At 58.1% G+C, this 12,095-nt stretch overlaps 4 protein-coding genes across 4 annotated transcripts; 3 read left to right on the top strand and 1 right to left on the bottom strand.

The window, feature by feature from the left end:
- Positions 1-296: 296 nt before the first annotated feature.
- Positions 297-2,561, bottom strand: IE81DRAFT_126254 (hypothetical protein). The gene has a single exon (XM_025510230.1). It carries the CDS (start codon positions 2,478-2,480, stop codon positions 447-449), a length of 2,034 nt encoding a protein of 677 aa, XP_025372939.1. The 5' UTR covers positions 2,481-2,561; the 3' UTR covers positions 297-446.
- A 992-nt stretch (positions 2,562-3,553) lies between these two features.
- On the top strand, positions 3,554-4,501 carry IE81DRAFT_126238 (hypothetical protein). The gene has a single exon (XM_025510229.1). It carries the CDS (start codon positions 3,863-3,865, stop codon positions 4,400-4,402), a length of 540 nt encoding a protein of 179 aa, XP_025372938.1. The 5' UTR covers positions 3,554-3,862; the 3' UTR covers positions 4,403-4,501.
- A 549-nt stretch (positions 4,502-5,050) lies between these two features.
- Positions 5,051-6,974, top strand: IE81DRAFT_126234 (hypothetical protein). The gene has a single exon (XM_025510228.1). The coding sequence runs from the start codon at positions 5,246-5,248 to the stop codon at positions 6,719-6,721; it is 1,476 nt and encodes a 491-aa protein (XP_025372937.1). The 5' UTR covers positions 5,051-5,245; the 3' UTR covers positions 6,722-6,974.
- A 1,966-nt stretch (positions 6,975-8,940) lies between these two features.
- Positions 8,941-10,632, top strand: IE81DRAFT_126192 (LIP-domain-containing protein). Its single transcript, XM_025510227.1, has 2 exons — positions 8,941-9,552; positions 9,630-10,632. Exons 1-2 carry the CDS (start codon positions 9,067-9,069, stop codon positions 10,542-10,544), a joined length of 1,401 nt encoding a protein of 466 aa, XP_025372936.1. The 5' UTR covers positions 8,941-9,066; the 3' UTR covers positions 10,545-10,632.
- The last annotated feature ends 1,463 nt before the right edge of the window (positions 10,633-12,095 follow it).

Genomic DNA, 12,095 nt, shown 5'->3' with positions numbered 1-12,095 from the left:
GGGGGGACGAGCAATGTCCCTTCCTGGGGTCATGCCAAAAGCAGGCAAGATAGCGTTGGCAGGCATCGAGCAAGGACCCATGAAGGGAGATGGGTCTCGCAGAGCCTTGTGGGCGCGTCGTTCGAAACGTCGGCACGGATATTGATCCGCTTTCAATGGTTTGTCCCCCTTATACTTCCACTTTTGCTTGCGCGCGTCAACGAGTCACGCACAAGTGTGAAATCATGGATCAAGTCTGCGATCTAGCCGAGCGTTCGATAGCATCTGCGGTGAGCCCGCTTCATCGTCCACGCGCACGCAAAGTCGCAGAATCGACAGTCTATTACTTAGTGTGTAAGCGTCGAAGAGTCAGCTCTACAAACCGTCGACCAACGTGTTCAACATGCACACGCAGTTCGCGCAAGACCCAATGCGCAACACGTATGCACTCTTACTTTTTTTCGGCATCAGAGAATTCGACGCGCAAGCAGAGGATCTTTCCTCGGGCGCTGCTTGGCGAGTTTCGGATGGTCAAGCTCTCTGACCTCTGTCGACGTTTGCCTCCTCTCCCCGCTCACAGCGGCCGCCAAAATGTCCAATCCAGCACTGGCGGATTTGGAGCCTGATGCGGCGGAAGAGGACGAAGAAGGGGAGCTGGGAGAAGTGTTGGGCGATTCGTGCGTCGATGAAGGGAAAGAGGGAGAACAGCTCATCATCGGCGTCCTTTTCTGCACGTGGGCAGACCTGATCGCAGGCTCGGGCTGTGCATCTTCATCGACGCATGGTGCCTGCTGATCGAGCTGGCGGGATTGCTCAATGTTCAGATGTCGAATGCTTGGGAGAGCGCGCAAGTCGAAGTGCGGGCTGCGACGCTCTTGAAGATCGCTGATGGGCCTGGTCGGGGAGAGCGATCGAGGTCTGTGAAATACCGGCGGCCCTTCGCATCGGTTCCCACGCTCGAAATCGTCACGAACCGTTCTAATCGTACGGATGGGAGCCAGGTGAATTCTAGAAGAAGCGAAGGAGCTGTCTGCAGAGCCTCGTGGAGATTCGGCGCCATCTGCTCTTGAATCTGCGCTCGCGTTTGGCCAAGAAGCGCTTGCTGGAGAGAAGAGAGGTTGAGAAGGTGATGGTAGGGCCCAGAGGTGGGGCAAGGCTCGATGGTAGCTCGGCTGGCGGTAGGAGTGCTGCAACGCGCCTTGCGAGCTCCAAGGAAGGCAAGTCGCAGGGAGTTCGGGCGCTTCGCTGCGAGCGACGTGATCGCCTTTGCTGGTCAGAGTCTTTTGGATCGAAGCAAGTGGCTCGTGGCGGTAGCCGTAATGATGAGCTGCTCCAGGATACTGCACACCTGGTGCGTGGCCTCCAGGTGGATGTGAGTGTCCACAAGCGTGCATAGATTCTTCTCCGTGACCCTCCGGCCCAGGTGTAAAGCCAGCGTCCGTAGCCCTGCGTCTGCGCGCAGAAGTCATCGGCGGACCGGCCGCAGGGATGGGTCGGTGAGCGTGATCCCAAGCCTGCTGGATCGGAAGTGGTGACTCAAAGGCTAATTCGGAGGCGGACGAGTCGCCGTCGTGTGATTCGGCATCACTGACGAGGGCTTCGTCCTGAACTTTCACAGCGCGCCCACCCTCGACGCTGTGACTGTTCTGGGCACTAGCTTCGTGGGCAGCGACCTTTCGATCCTTGCTGTCGATCTTTGAGCGCTTCCGCTTGTCACTTGCAGGTGCAGCTTCGCCGCGCGGGGGTCGATTGCTGCCCCAGTGCCTCTTGCGTTTGGGAGCGTATACTGCTGAAGCTTGCACACGCTCGCTCGCACCACCCCGCTGCTTTTCGTCACAGTCGTTCGCTCGTGCATCATCGCCATCGCTGCCATGTTCCAAGGCAATCCCCTCCTCCTCCTCCTCCTCCTCCTCGCCCTCCTCGGCGGATGCTGCGTGCCCATGTGCGTGTGCGAACTTGGCGTGCGCGTGAGGTGAAGGTGGATTGGGCAGGGTGATGGGAGGAGAGCATCGACAGAGACGCCTGAATGCCGCCACTTGAGCTTGCAACTCTGCCAAATGGTCTGTGAGCGGGGGCAGCACAGGAGAGGGGAATGGAAAACGTCGAGTCAGTCCCATCGATCGCAACTGCATCGATGCAAATGGCTCGCAGCACGCACCAACAGTGTGGCTGATGATGCACAGCTTTTCCAGAACCATTTCCTGCTTGATGCGCCTCTCGATCTCTTCTTGCCGATCAGCCTCAGCCAGCCTCTTTTTGCCCTTCACGTTGCTCAACTTGCTGCTCAACATCTCTTGCGCCTCTTGACGACAAGCGGGCACGCTCTCTTGAAGTCTGATTAGCCGCTCATTGATCTTTTCCCTTCGCCTCCTCTCGATGACCGAGTGGGACGTCTTGCGACGCAAAGGCCGCGTTTTGCGGGTGCTTGCTGATCGGGGTGGAGCAGCATCCTCCTCCTCTAGCGCCTTGGCCTTGGCCGTCGAGCTGGCAATGGTGGGCATGATTGGCGCAGAGGAGGGGCGGAAGTCAGAGGGAGGCAATTATCGGCGAGACGGGGGCGTGCGCTGAGAAATGTGGTAGATGGGCGATCCTGAGCAAAGAGGGCTGATCCGCCTGGAGGGGGGAAGAGGAAGAGCTGTCAGGGTGGCGAAGGGGGGAGAGGCTAGAGTCGAGATGGACGGGTGGCAATGCGGCTGATGGTGATGGAGGTTTGGCGAAGGGAAGGAAGTGCCATGGGTAAACAATCTTGAATGTGAGGTGTGGGCAGGGTGGTGGTGGTGAATGCTGGGCTTGATTGCGCAAAAGGCAAGGCAGGTGGCACCGATAAGCCGAGGAGGTGCATTTCTGGCCCAGCAGGTGCGTTCAGCGTAAGGCAGGGGTAGGAGTAGTCACAGTCATGCCATGCCATGCCACACCGTTGAGCCTGCTTGCCCGAGCAGCTCCCTCTCACCTGCAAGAAGCGTGACTTGAATCGTGATCGAATGACTCCGACGCCTCCTTACAAGCTCGATCACAGCAGCAGCAGAGCAGCGCAAGGCAGTCCGCGACTGACAGCATGACAGCAGCAGCATACAATGTGAATCACAATCAGAATAGAATCAAAAGGGTGATCAATTGATGTCGTACGCAGCAGCAAGCGAAGCATCAGCCATGCATTCAATTCGCATTCGCATTGCGAACCTCTTTACCCTCGCATAACCAGAAGGTACTCGCACGCCATCCACCACCACGCCGACACATCACACCATGCGCGCGGCGCGCGTGGGATTCAAGATTGGTTATCGGCACGGCACGGCATGCCGAATTAATCACGTGAGCTGTACTTGACCCTGGCCTGTCCTGTCCTTCCATCGGGCGCGCGTTGCAGCTCTCTTCACCGTCTCGCTCTCGATCGCTTCGAGAGACGGCCGTTCGTTCGTGGAGCAGGTGGATGGGCAAGTCAAGTATAATCTTGCGTTGCAGTCTCGAGTCGACTCTCGAGCCACGAGTGTGAGTACGCACCGGCGTGAGCGAGCGCACGCCCCACGTCACTCGCGCATTCCACACGATGCTCTGCTGACTGTCACGATCTCCTCAGCGACGATCCTCGGTATCGCACGCGAGATGTTGAAAGACGATGAACAGTCCTCCGGAAAAGGTGAAGATTCAGATTCAAATTCAAATTCAAATTCAAGCATCACATTCAAGATTCGAGTCCGAGTCACGGGCCGCGATTCCGCGCTCGTGATCTGACAGCCGCAGCGTTGGGCGGGGTAGCGCTAGCAGGTACGGGGCGATCGAGGAACGGGAGGGGCAAGGTCATCTCCTATAATGTTGCTGAACGCGCGCGCGCTGCGTTTGGATTCAAGATTCACCTTCGTGATTCTTGATTCGTAATTGCCACATGGATCGAAGATGCTTGCTGCTGAGTAAGGACGCGGTGCGGTGTGGCGACACAAAGCACGCCCGACATGGCTGGCTGGCTGGCTGCAGCAGCAGAGAAGACCACGTCAACAGGTACGCGCCGGCCGACATTTTGACTTTCGATGCGCTTGTCAAGGCGAAATGGAGCGACGATCGAGTGCTGCTGCTGCTGCTGGCTGCCAAGGGCACGTCATGCAGCGACCACCAACGACATTCACGATTCTTGATTCACGATTTTGACCGACTCGCTCTGCGACGGCGACGGCGACTGCGACTGCGACTGCGACTGCTGCTCGATCGCTCGAAATGTCAGCACCGATGCGCGTGGAGTAGGCAAATGGACGCGAGGCGCAGGACCCTGCATGCATGCATGCAGCAGCTGCTGCTGCTGGGCGCGGATTGCCTGTCACACAAACTTGCATGCGGTGATCGCCGCGCGTTGGCTTCTCAAGTGCCTGCCTGTCTGCCCCGCGCGCGCTCCGCTGCAATTACCAGCATACCGCGCACGCCGCGTGCTTGACTCAGACTCCTACACACTCCTCTGCGGGCAGCGCATGCAGCTGCTCATAGCTGACCCAATCGTGAATGATTATCTGGGACTCGATCGAGAAGAGCGCGAAGCTGTGCGCAGCGAGGCACCGTGCATCAGTCGGAGCTTTGCAAGCAAGGGTCCCGCGCGCGCGCGCGAGAGTCCGACTGTCTGTGACTGTGACTCTTGATGCGCTTTCTGTGCGTCGAAGCCAAGCCAAGCCCAAAAACTCCACTCAGACTCCAATCTCAGCCCCAAGCCGTGCCGTGCCGTGCAAGATCCACACGAGATTGGCATCCAAAACCTTCAAGTCGTGAGTCTGAGTCAGAGTGGCGACAGTCGTGAGTCGCTTGTGTGTGTGTGCACACTTGGCTCTCACCCTTCATCCCACCTATCTCTCCACTCACGGCTTGCTCCATCCCGGCTCGACATTCACGTCACGAGCGCACGCATCAAAAGGTCAGCTCCAACTCCCTCCTTTCCATACCCTCTTATTGCTCTGAATACCCCCCGCGTCGCGCAAACACCTTGCCCCTCCCCGCCGACGGCCCGCTAGCAAACACGCCGCCTTACCCGGCGTGAGCTGTTTCTCGTCCCTACTCGGAGCTGCTCCAGCCGCAGCCGACTACGCTCTGCGATACTCCGACCCTTGCGCGACAATCCTCGCTTCTGCAAACCGCGTCATCTTTCCAACAGTCACGCGGCTCGACATCGTGCGCAGATCTCTTTCAAATCGCCATCCAATTCAGTGCAGACCACGCAAGCCAAGGCAAGCCTCAGCAAATACGTGCCGGGCCGCCTGTCTCGCGCGGACCTCGTCCTTGTGAAAAAAGAATGGCAACCACGTCCGCCACCGGCGCGCTCGAGCCTCCTCGCGCATCTCCTCAAAGACCGCGCCTGCGTCAAAACACGGATCTCGTAGGCGCAGAACCTCTCGAGCCTCCGAAAGAAAGATCGAGTGCAGAAGGGGAGCCTGCGTCTGCCACATCACCAACATCTTTGCGCTCATACCAGACATCCGGCTTTACAACTCGATTTGGGACTGGATGGATGGCACCCACTGCTTCCAGCTCGCAGTCTGTTGCTGTAGAAGGACACCCTGGCAGAACAAACGGAGAGCGCGGCCAGCCTTCGTCCGATGCATTCATCGACATGGTTCGAAGGTCATCCTCTCAGCAAAGCCACGCCAGAACCCCTTCGCGCCCTCTACTCAGGACGCGCAGCCCATCGTCAAACGGCAGCAAAGCGTCAGCAGATCAACAGCCAGGCTCGCCCATCCGCTCCAAAGCTCCTTCCATCTCCTCCCGTCATTCTCAGAGCCCCAAATCTGAGAGCGTGACGCTGACGATGAGCTCGCCACGCTATACTAGCATGATGACGTCCAGACCGCAGCGTCGCTCCTCCCTGGCACCCTCAGAGGCACCATTGACGCAAGACAATGCAGCTTTGAGCGACATGGCCTACTTTTCCATGCGGGGCAAGGCAGAGGAAAAGGCTGCAAAGGCGGGGAGCTCGAGCAGTGTGGACGCAACATCCGCATGTGGCACAAGCAACGTCGGCACCGTGTCACCTGGCTCAGAAGTCACGCTTGTCCCAATCTCTGAGGATGGCCGATCCTTTCGATTTGTGGAGCGTAGCAGCAACGACGCTTGCGCATCTTTGGCAAACACACATGCGCATTCGCGCAGTCGCAGCGATGCGGCTGCCAATAGGACTTCAATGAAGGCTGCTTCTGTCCAATCATGGCTCAAAAAGACCACGGATGTTGGCGACGACGACGCAAAGGAAGGTGGTCATGCCCGCGACCCGTTGAGCGCATTGCCTGGAGAACGTCACGCTGCACATCGAAGGGACGGCGACCCAAAAGACCTTGATGATCGTCGTGCGTCGGATGGAAGTGCAGGGATCAGCATAGGAAGACGCGGCTACTCGAGTTCCTCGCAAGACAACTCCTCTGCGGATTGGATGTCGACAGACTCGGCCTCTTCCGCTTCCTCTCTTCATCCCGCAGCGCTCTCGCCTCATGATCTTCGGCAAGACGCGGGCGACGGCTCCTCTTGCCCCGCTCTTTCCTCAAGTCCGGGTCTGACGGACGCCGGAGATGTGAGCACCAGCGATGCGCTCACTGAAGCTTCATCCCTACCTACGCCTAGCTTCTGCGATGGGCTGGAAGTCGACAAGGACCCGCTACACACCATCGAGCGTCTGCATCTCGATGACGCGTGCGACAAATGGGAAGTGCACAAATCGAGCAGCCACGCTATGCCTGATTCGATGCTTGCGACTCGTGTTCGCCCTGCTCTCAGCTGAGCGTGTTTGGCGCTCCTCTGGTCTGCCACTACTCCGCGCCCTTTCTCCAACGAACCGAACGACTTTGCAACGAAGAGTACGAAGAACTTGGGAATACTATACACGTCACCATTTACTCTCACTCCAAGTATACACAACAGTTCCGCGCGCAACATGAATGGGAGTGGTCTCGATCGACTCTTGACCACAGTTTCATTTTGGGAATGCTCTCATTCGCATGCACGCAAACATATCAGCAGCCGACAATTTGTTTAATACACGCATACACACTCGTCATTGGCTTCAGTATCTCGCCATCTGCCTCTAATCGCGATGCTACATGAGTTCTCGCGGGAATGTGAATCAAAATGTGTTAGGACGGCAAAGCTCTCGCGTGATGCTCTGTCTGGTCTTTGTGCGTGCTTGCTTTCTGGGCGAACCTGTACTCGGCCGATAAAGCGGTCGTTCCGCGGGGCAGCCCGCAATTTCCGCAAGTCTGTGAGTGCTGCAGCTATACAGCAAGACCATGCTGCGCGCGCGCGCCGGGGTTTCAAACAACACATATTCCGCGCTGATGTGCCGCTGCTTTGGTCATTTCACGATTCAACTCACGATTGAGATTGGTGGAACTCGCGCACGAGAGCAGCTAGGCTGTCGTGTAGCAAGCAGCCTAGGGTGGGATCCTCGTAGCCTATGCCTGCCTTACCAACCCAACCGCTTAGGGGGTACGGGTCTGTCCTAACTCAAGACTCGCAATGAAGGGGCGCGCTGCCCGCCCGCCCGCCCGCCCATTGCCTGACGCCTCTGTGACTTGCCTCACCACGTGCAGCGGGACCTCCACGCCCGTGCCACTGCAGCCTGCTGGCTGGCTGGCTGGCTGGCTGGTAAGCGGAAGACCGATGCATTCTCCGACTAGAGATGAGATGGGGGGGGGGGGGGGGCAAGAAAAAGGGGAAGAAGAGGGGCGGGTGAGGTGAAGTGTGAACGCACGAGGTGGTCAGGTCTCGCCAGGCCCTTTCCAACTTGATTGGGAGGGGAGTCACGGGCTCACGATCTATCGATCGACTCACTCACACTTGTCGCGCTCAAGCCGCGCGTAACCAAGTCGTGAGTCGTGAGTCTGATCGAGCAATTCCGCCTAGCCTGCGGCAATCGATGTCGGAGTGCAGTGCAGTCACGAGTGCAGCGCAGCGCAGTGCAGTGGTGAGTGCGGTGCATACATTCGAGCGGCAGCTTCGTGCGGGGCTCCACTCGTGACTCTCGGAAAGTTTCTCTTGTCATGCAGCAGCCAGCCAGCGAGAGCTTGGACTCGGGCTGGCTAGCGCCTTGAAGCTTTCATTCGCTCGTCATCAGTCGTGACGTCCGTCCGCAATCTCTCACAGTGCGGCTCACCACTCACACTCACGGCGCACGGCACGGCTCACGACTCGCAGCAGGTCGCTCACTGAGACTGTAGCTCGTGATAGGTGGGGAATCGGCGCCTGACGCGGTGACATGCAGATGCAGGCATGCACAGCACTCACGACTCGCGCCACTCATGATGACTGCACCTCTCGCGAAACGAAAAAGTGTCCAAGCAGAGTCCCACCTCGCCATTCTTCCGGTCCACCTTTCCCCCACGTAGGTCTCGATTCGCGCTAAATCCCCGACGCTGGCTGTCGTCCATGGGCGGAACTTAAGACCGGTACCTCGGTGGGTCGACAGATGATGAACAAGCTTGCAAACCAGTTGCGGCTCATCTCCTCACGACAGCAGTCTCTACAAGCATCGGGGCGGAATTTTAGGATCTTCTCATTCGCGGCCCAAGTCCTGACTCTGGCTTCTCATGCGGGAGCGGACTTTTTACAGCGAGCGCAATGAGGGCGCGACAGCCACGCTTTCTACTGTACTACTACACTTTGCGTGCAAAAATATGGAAGAAGCAAGCCGAATGCCCTTGCCGTGCTCTCGCTTCCCCGGATCGTCATGTGGGTCTTTGCCCTGCAGCCGATGTGCGCCGCCATCCTCTGCTGGTGACGCCGACCTGGCAAATTTAGGCACGATGAAAAGGTTCGCCGTCGGCTACACCTTGACACACTTGTATGATCCTCACACGCTACTGTTGGCCATTTAAACACAGGCGCTTGCGCGCCACTTGGTCTCCCCTCTCCCCCATCCTATTCATCTCTCTCCACTGCTTTTTGCCCCCCATTCCCCTCTGCATCTGCTTCGTTCCGTATCCCCGTGGATTGAGTCGGCCAACAATTTGACCTTTCCCCCTTCAGCCCTCCACTCTGCTCGTCCCTTCATTTCAGCGTGCCTGTCAAGCCCTTGGACACCCGACCATCTACCCTCTTGCCTCTTCTGCAGCTTTCGCTTTCTGCACCATGAAATTTACAACGTGCGGCCTGGCGCTTGTCGCCATCCTCGCCGCTGCAGCTTCCGTCGATGCGGCGTCCATCGAACCGCGCTTGCTCGGTCGTCTAAAGTACCCTCAGCCGTCCGTCGACCCCTTCTACAAGGTTCCTGATAATATCGGCACCTATGCGAATGGAGCGATCATCAGAGAGCGCGATGTTACGAGTGATCTGGCCTTGGGCGTGGATTCTCAGCTCTTTTCGAAAGTCTACCAGCTGCTTTACCGTTCGCAAACTGGATCGAACCAGCCCGACGCAACGGTCACGACGGTCTTCAAGCCAAAGAACCCAAAAAAGGGAGTACCTCAGATCGTTGCTTACGCCGCCTTTGCTGATACGGCGGCAAAGGACTGCGCTAGCTCCTACGCACTCATCAGAGATTCCGGCAGTCAGCAGGGCGCCGTGCTCGTTTCTCAAGCGCCGTACATCAATGCTCTGCTTCAAAAAGGCTACTACGTAAGTCTATGCGGTTCGTCGATGCGCTTGGGGCAGAAGCTGACAAGTCGATGTTCGTGGACCCGTGCACCCCAAAGGTAAGCGTTCCTGATTATCAAGGGTCCCAAGCCGCCTTCATCGTCGGCCCTCAAGAGGGACGAGCACATCTGGATGGACTTAGAGCGCTGCTGAACCACAAGCCGACCCTTTCAGACCCCACCGGCTACCAAGCCGTCATTGCCGGATACAGCGGAGGCGGCCACGCGGCCGCTTGGGCGATGCAGTACCGCAAAGAATACGCCTCCGAGCTCAACATCATCGGTGGATCGTACGGCGGAATCCCCGTCAATCTCACCGCCACGCTCGAGATCTTGAACAAGGGACTTTTTGCTGGATTCGGACCCGCCGGCCTGGCAGGTGCGGCAAACGCCTACCCTGAAGTTGAAAATTACCTCCTCCAACAGCTCAAGCCCAACGGAACGGAAGCTTTCAAGTTTCTTCGTTCGGACCAAGGATGCATCGCTGGCGAGTTGGGCTACTTTGCGTTCAAGGACTACTACTCGTACGTCAAAAAGGGAGCCGCGGCGCTGCAAGACCCCATCCCTGTCAAGTATTTCGAGATCAACAGGCTCGGATCTCGAGGAGCGCAGGATTTGTTGGGGCCCGAGATCCCAGTCTACATCTACCACGCTCGCAACGACGAAGTCATCCCTCGTCCGCCCGTCGACGACTATGTCAAGTGGCAATGCGCTAACGGAGCGCGCATCGAGTACTCGCTCTCCGACTTGTCCGAACACGCGACGGAAACGCTGATCGGTGTGCCTGGAGCTGTGGACTGGATCAACAAGGTGTTCGAGGGACGATTGAACCAACCCAAATGCGTCCAGAGCCAACACTCCATCTTGAGTCTGACCAGTTACGGTGCTGAACCCATCCTCGGTACCAAGGCCGCCAATCAGCTGCGCGCCTTGCTCCCGACCTTTACTCTGAGAAAGCTAGCGGGCCTCAAGTGATCCCGCTCGCCGCTCTCTCTCTCTCTCTCTCTCACCGCCCCTTCCTTTCTTGGCCGCCTTTCTCCCTTCACCTCACGCTCATTGCGCTCTAGCCGGTATGCTCTTGCTCGTCTTCGTCGCACCCCATGCTTTGACGGTCCTTGTTCGCACCTCCTCGTCTGCTCTGGAAGTGCAATTAACAATGTAAATCCCTGATCCGAGTTGCGCGCCTCGCCGTTCGGCGCAGCGTGCAAAGGTTGCTTGTTGGTAGCCTGCCGAATGGGGTGAAGTCAGGATCAAGGAAATTGCGATTCTTGCAATCCGCTATATTCGTGATTGACGATCGATGTCTCTGGCCGACGGCTTTCCTTGAGCACGTGCCGTGCCGCCCGCGTTCGATGTGGAACGGTGCTGATGTGCATCATTCACATTTGGCTGTGGTGAAGGAGCTAGCTGCATGGGCATGGTGCCATCGCTGCTGGCTCAGCAGCGTGGCAGGGGGGTGAAGCGCTGCTGATGCATACGAAGCTCCGCGCGCGCGTTGGCCCCCTTGCCATGCCGCGACTTCATGCCCAAACCCCCACCTATCACGTATGGTACCTATACGGTTCCGCTATGCGTGCGTGCTACATCTGATGCTGCCGCGAACTCAAATAGCGCGCGCGTCACGCGCACGCGCACGCGCACGCCTTGGTTTGCTCACATCCACCACTCGTGACTTTGCCTGTGCGATGCGCACGCAATCCATCAAGATCAACCTTGCCCGTTCTGCCCTTGCGAAGGGGCACGCCACGACGGAACTCACGAAGCATAAAGTTCCACCGTGGCTCATGCAGCAAAAAAAAAAAGCATGGCGAGCACGACCGGTGAACTTTGACAGGCAAGCACAAAAAAAAGGGGGGGAGGGGGGGGGATGGGGGGGGGACTCTTATCGCATCGTGCTTGCTCAACGTCGCGCGCATAGCACGCAGGATGGGGGCAGCATCATGGAGAAGAAACGGCCCCTCTCCATTCTCCCAAGCTTCGGGTAACGCGAGCTGGGGCTCCGCCGCCGCCGCCGCCGCCGCCGCCGCTGCTGCTGCTGCTGCGCAAAGCTCATCTCGAAACGTTGCATGGAAGCGGAAGGTGGCCGCCGACTGAGCCACGAGCGGGACCGCCTTCATGTTCAAGCATCAAGGCAAAAGTCACGACTCGAGCGGGTCTACTCATGCTGAATATCCGCGCGGCGGCCTCGACGTCGGTTGCTGCAGGATTGTATGCGACGTGCGGGCCACGCGACGATGAAGCGCACCCGCCCCACCGATACCCGGCTCGATCGATGCCAGGAGATGAGGAATGCGCGCGCCGTTGAAGGGAATGAAATAAGCCTGCCGCCTGTGCGTCAAATCGCGCATTCAGAGAGGGCCGCATTCACGATTGCCTGCGCTGCTCGTCCTACACGTCGTCGCGCACTACTGCGTATCCCGAGCGCGTGTACATCGCTCGATCGAGATGCGTGACCGCACAGCTCGATCACGGCTCATCTTTACCGCTATAGCTCCGCGTTCCAGGCATGCTAAATCGTATTTGGTA

This window comes from Ceraceosorus guamensis, assembly GCF_003144195.1.
Source record: "Ceraceosorus guamensis strain MCA 4658 unplaced genomic scaffold IE81scaffold_3, whole genome shotgun sequence".
In the NCBI taxonomy this organism is placed as follows: domain Eukaryota; kingdom Fungi; phylum Basidiomycota; class Exobasidiomycetes; order Ceraceosorales; family Ceraceosoraceae; genus Ceraceosorus; species Ceraceosorus guamensis.
The sequence above is the reverse complement of the archived record's forward strand: the minus strand, read 5'-3'. Positions and strand labels throughout refer to the sequence as shown.

What these genes read in the sequence shown, in the direction of transcription:
- IE81DRAFT_126254 (XM_025510230.1), bottom strand. Translation starts at nt 2,480, where the DNA reads ATGCCCACCATTGCCAGCTCGACGGCCAAGGCCAAGGCGCTAGAGGAG.
- IE81DRAFT_126238 (XM_025510229.1), top strand. Translation starts at nt 3,863, where the DNA reads ATGGATCGAAGATGCTTGCTGCTGAGTAAGGACGCGGTGCGGTGTGGC.
- IE81DRAFT_126234 (XM_025510228.1), top strand. Translation starts at nt 5,246, where the DNA reads ATGGCAACCACGTCCGCCACCGGCGCGCTCGAGCCTCCTCGCGCATCT.
- IE81DRAFT_126192 (XM_025510227.1), top strand. Translation starts at nt 9,067, where the DNA reads ATGAAATTTACAACGTGCGGCCTGGCGCTTGTCGCCATCCTCGCCGCT. An exon ending in TGCTTCAAAAAGGCTACTAC is followed by an intron (nt 9,553 to 9,629) that starts GTAAGTCTATGC and finishes TGCACCCCAAAG; the next exon opens with GTAAGCGTTCCTGATTATCA.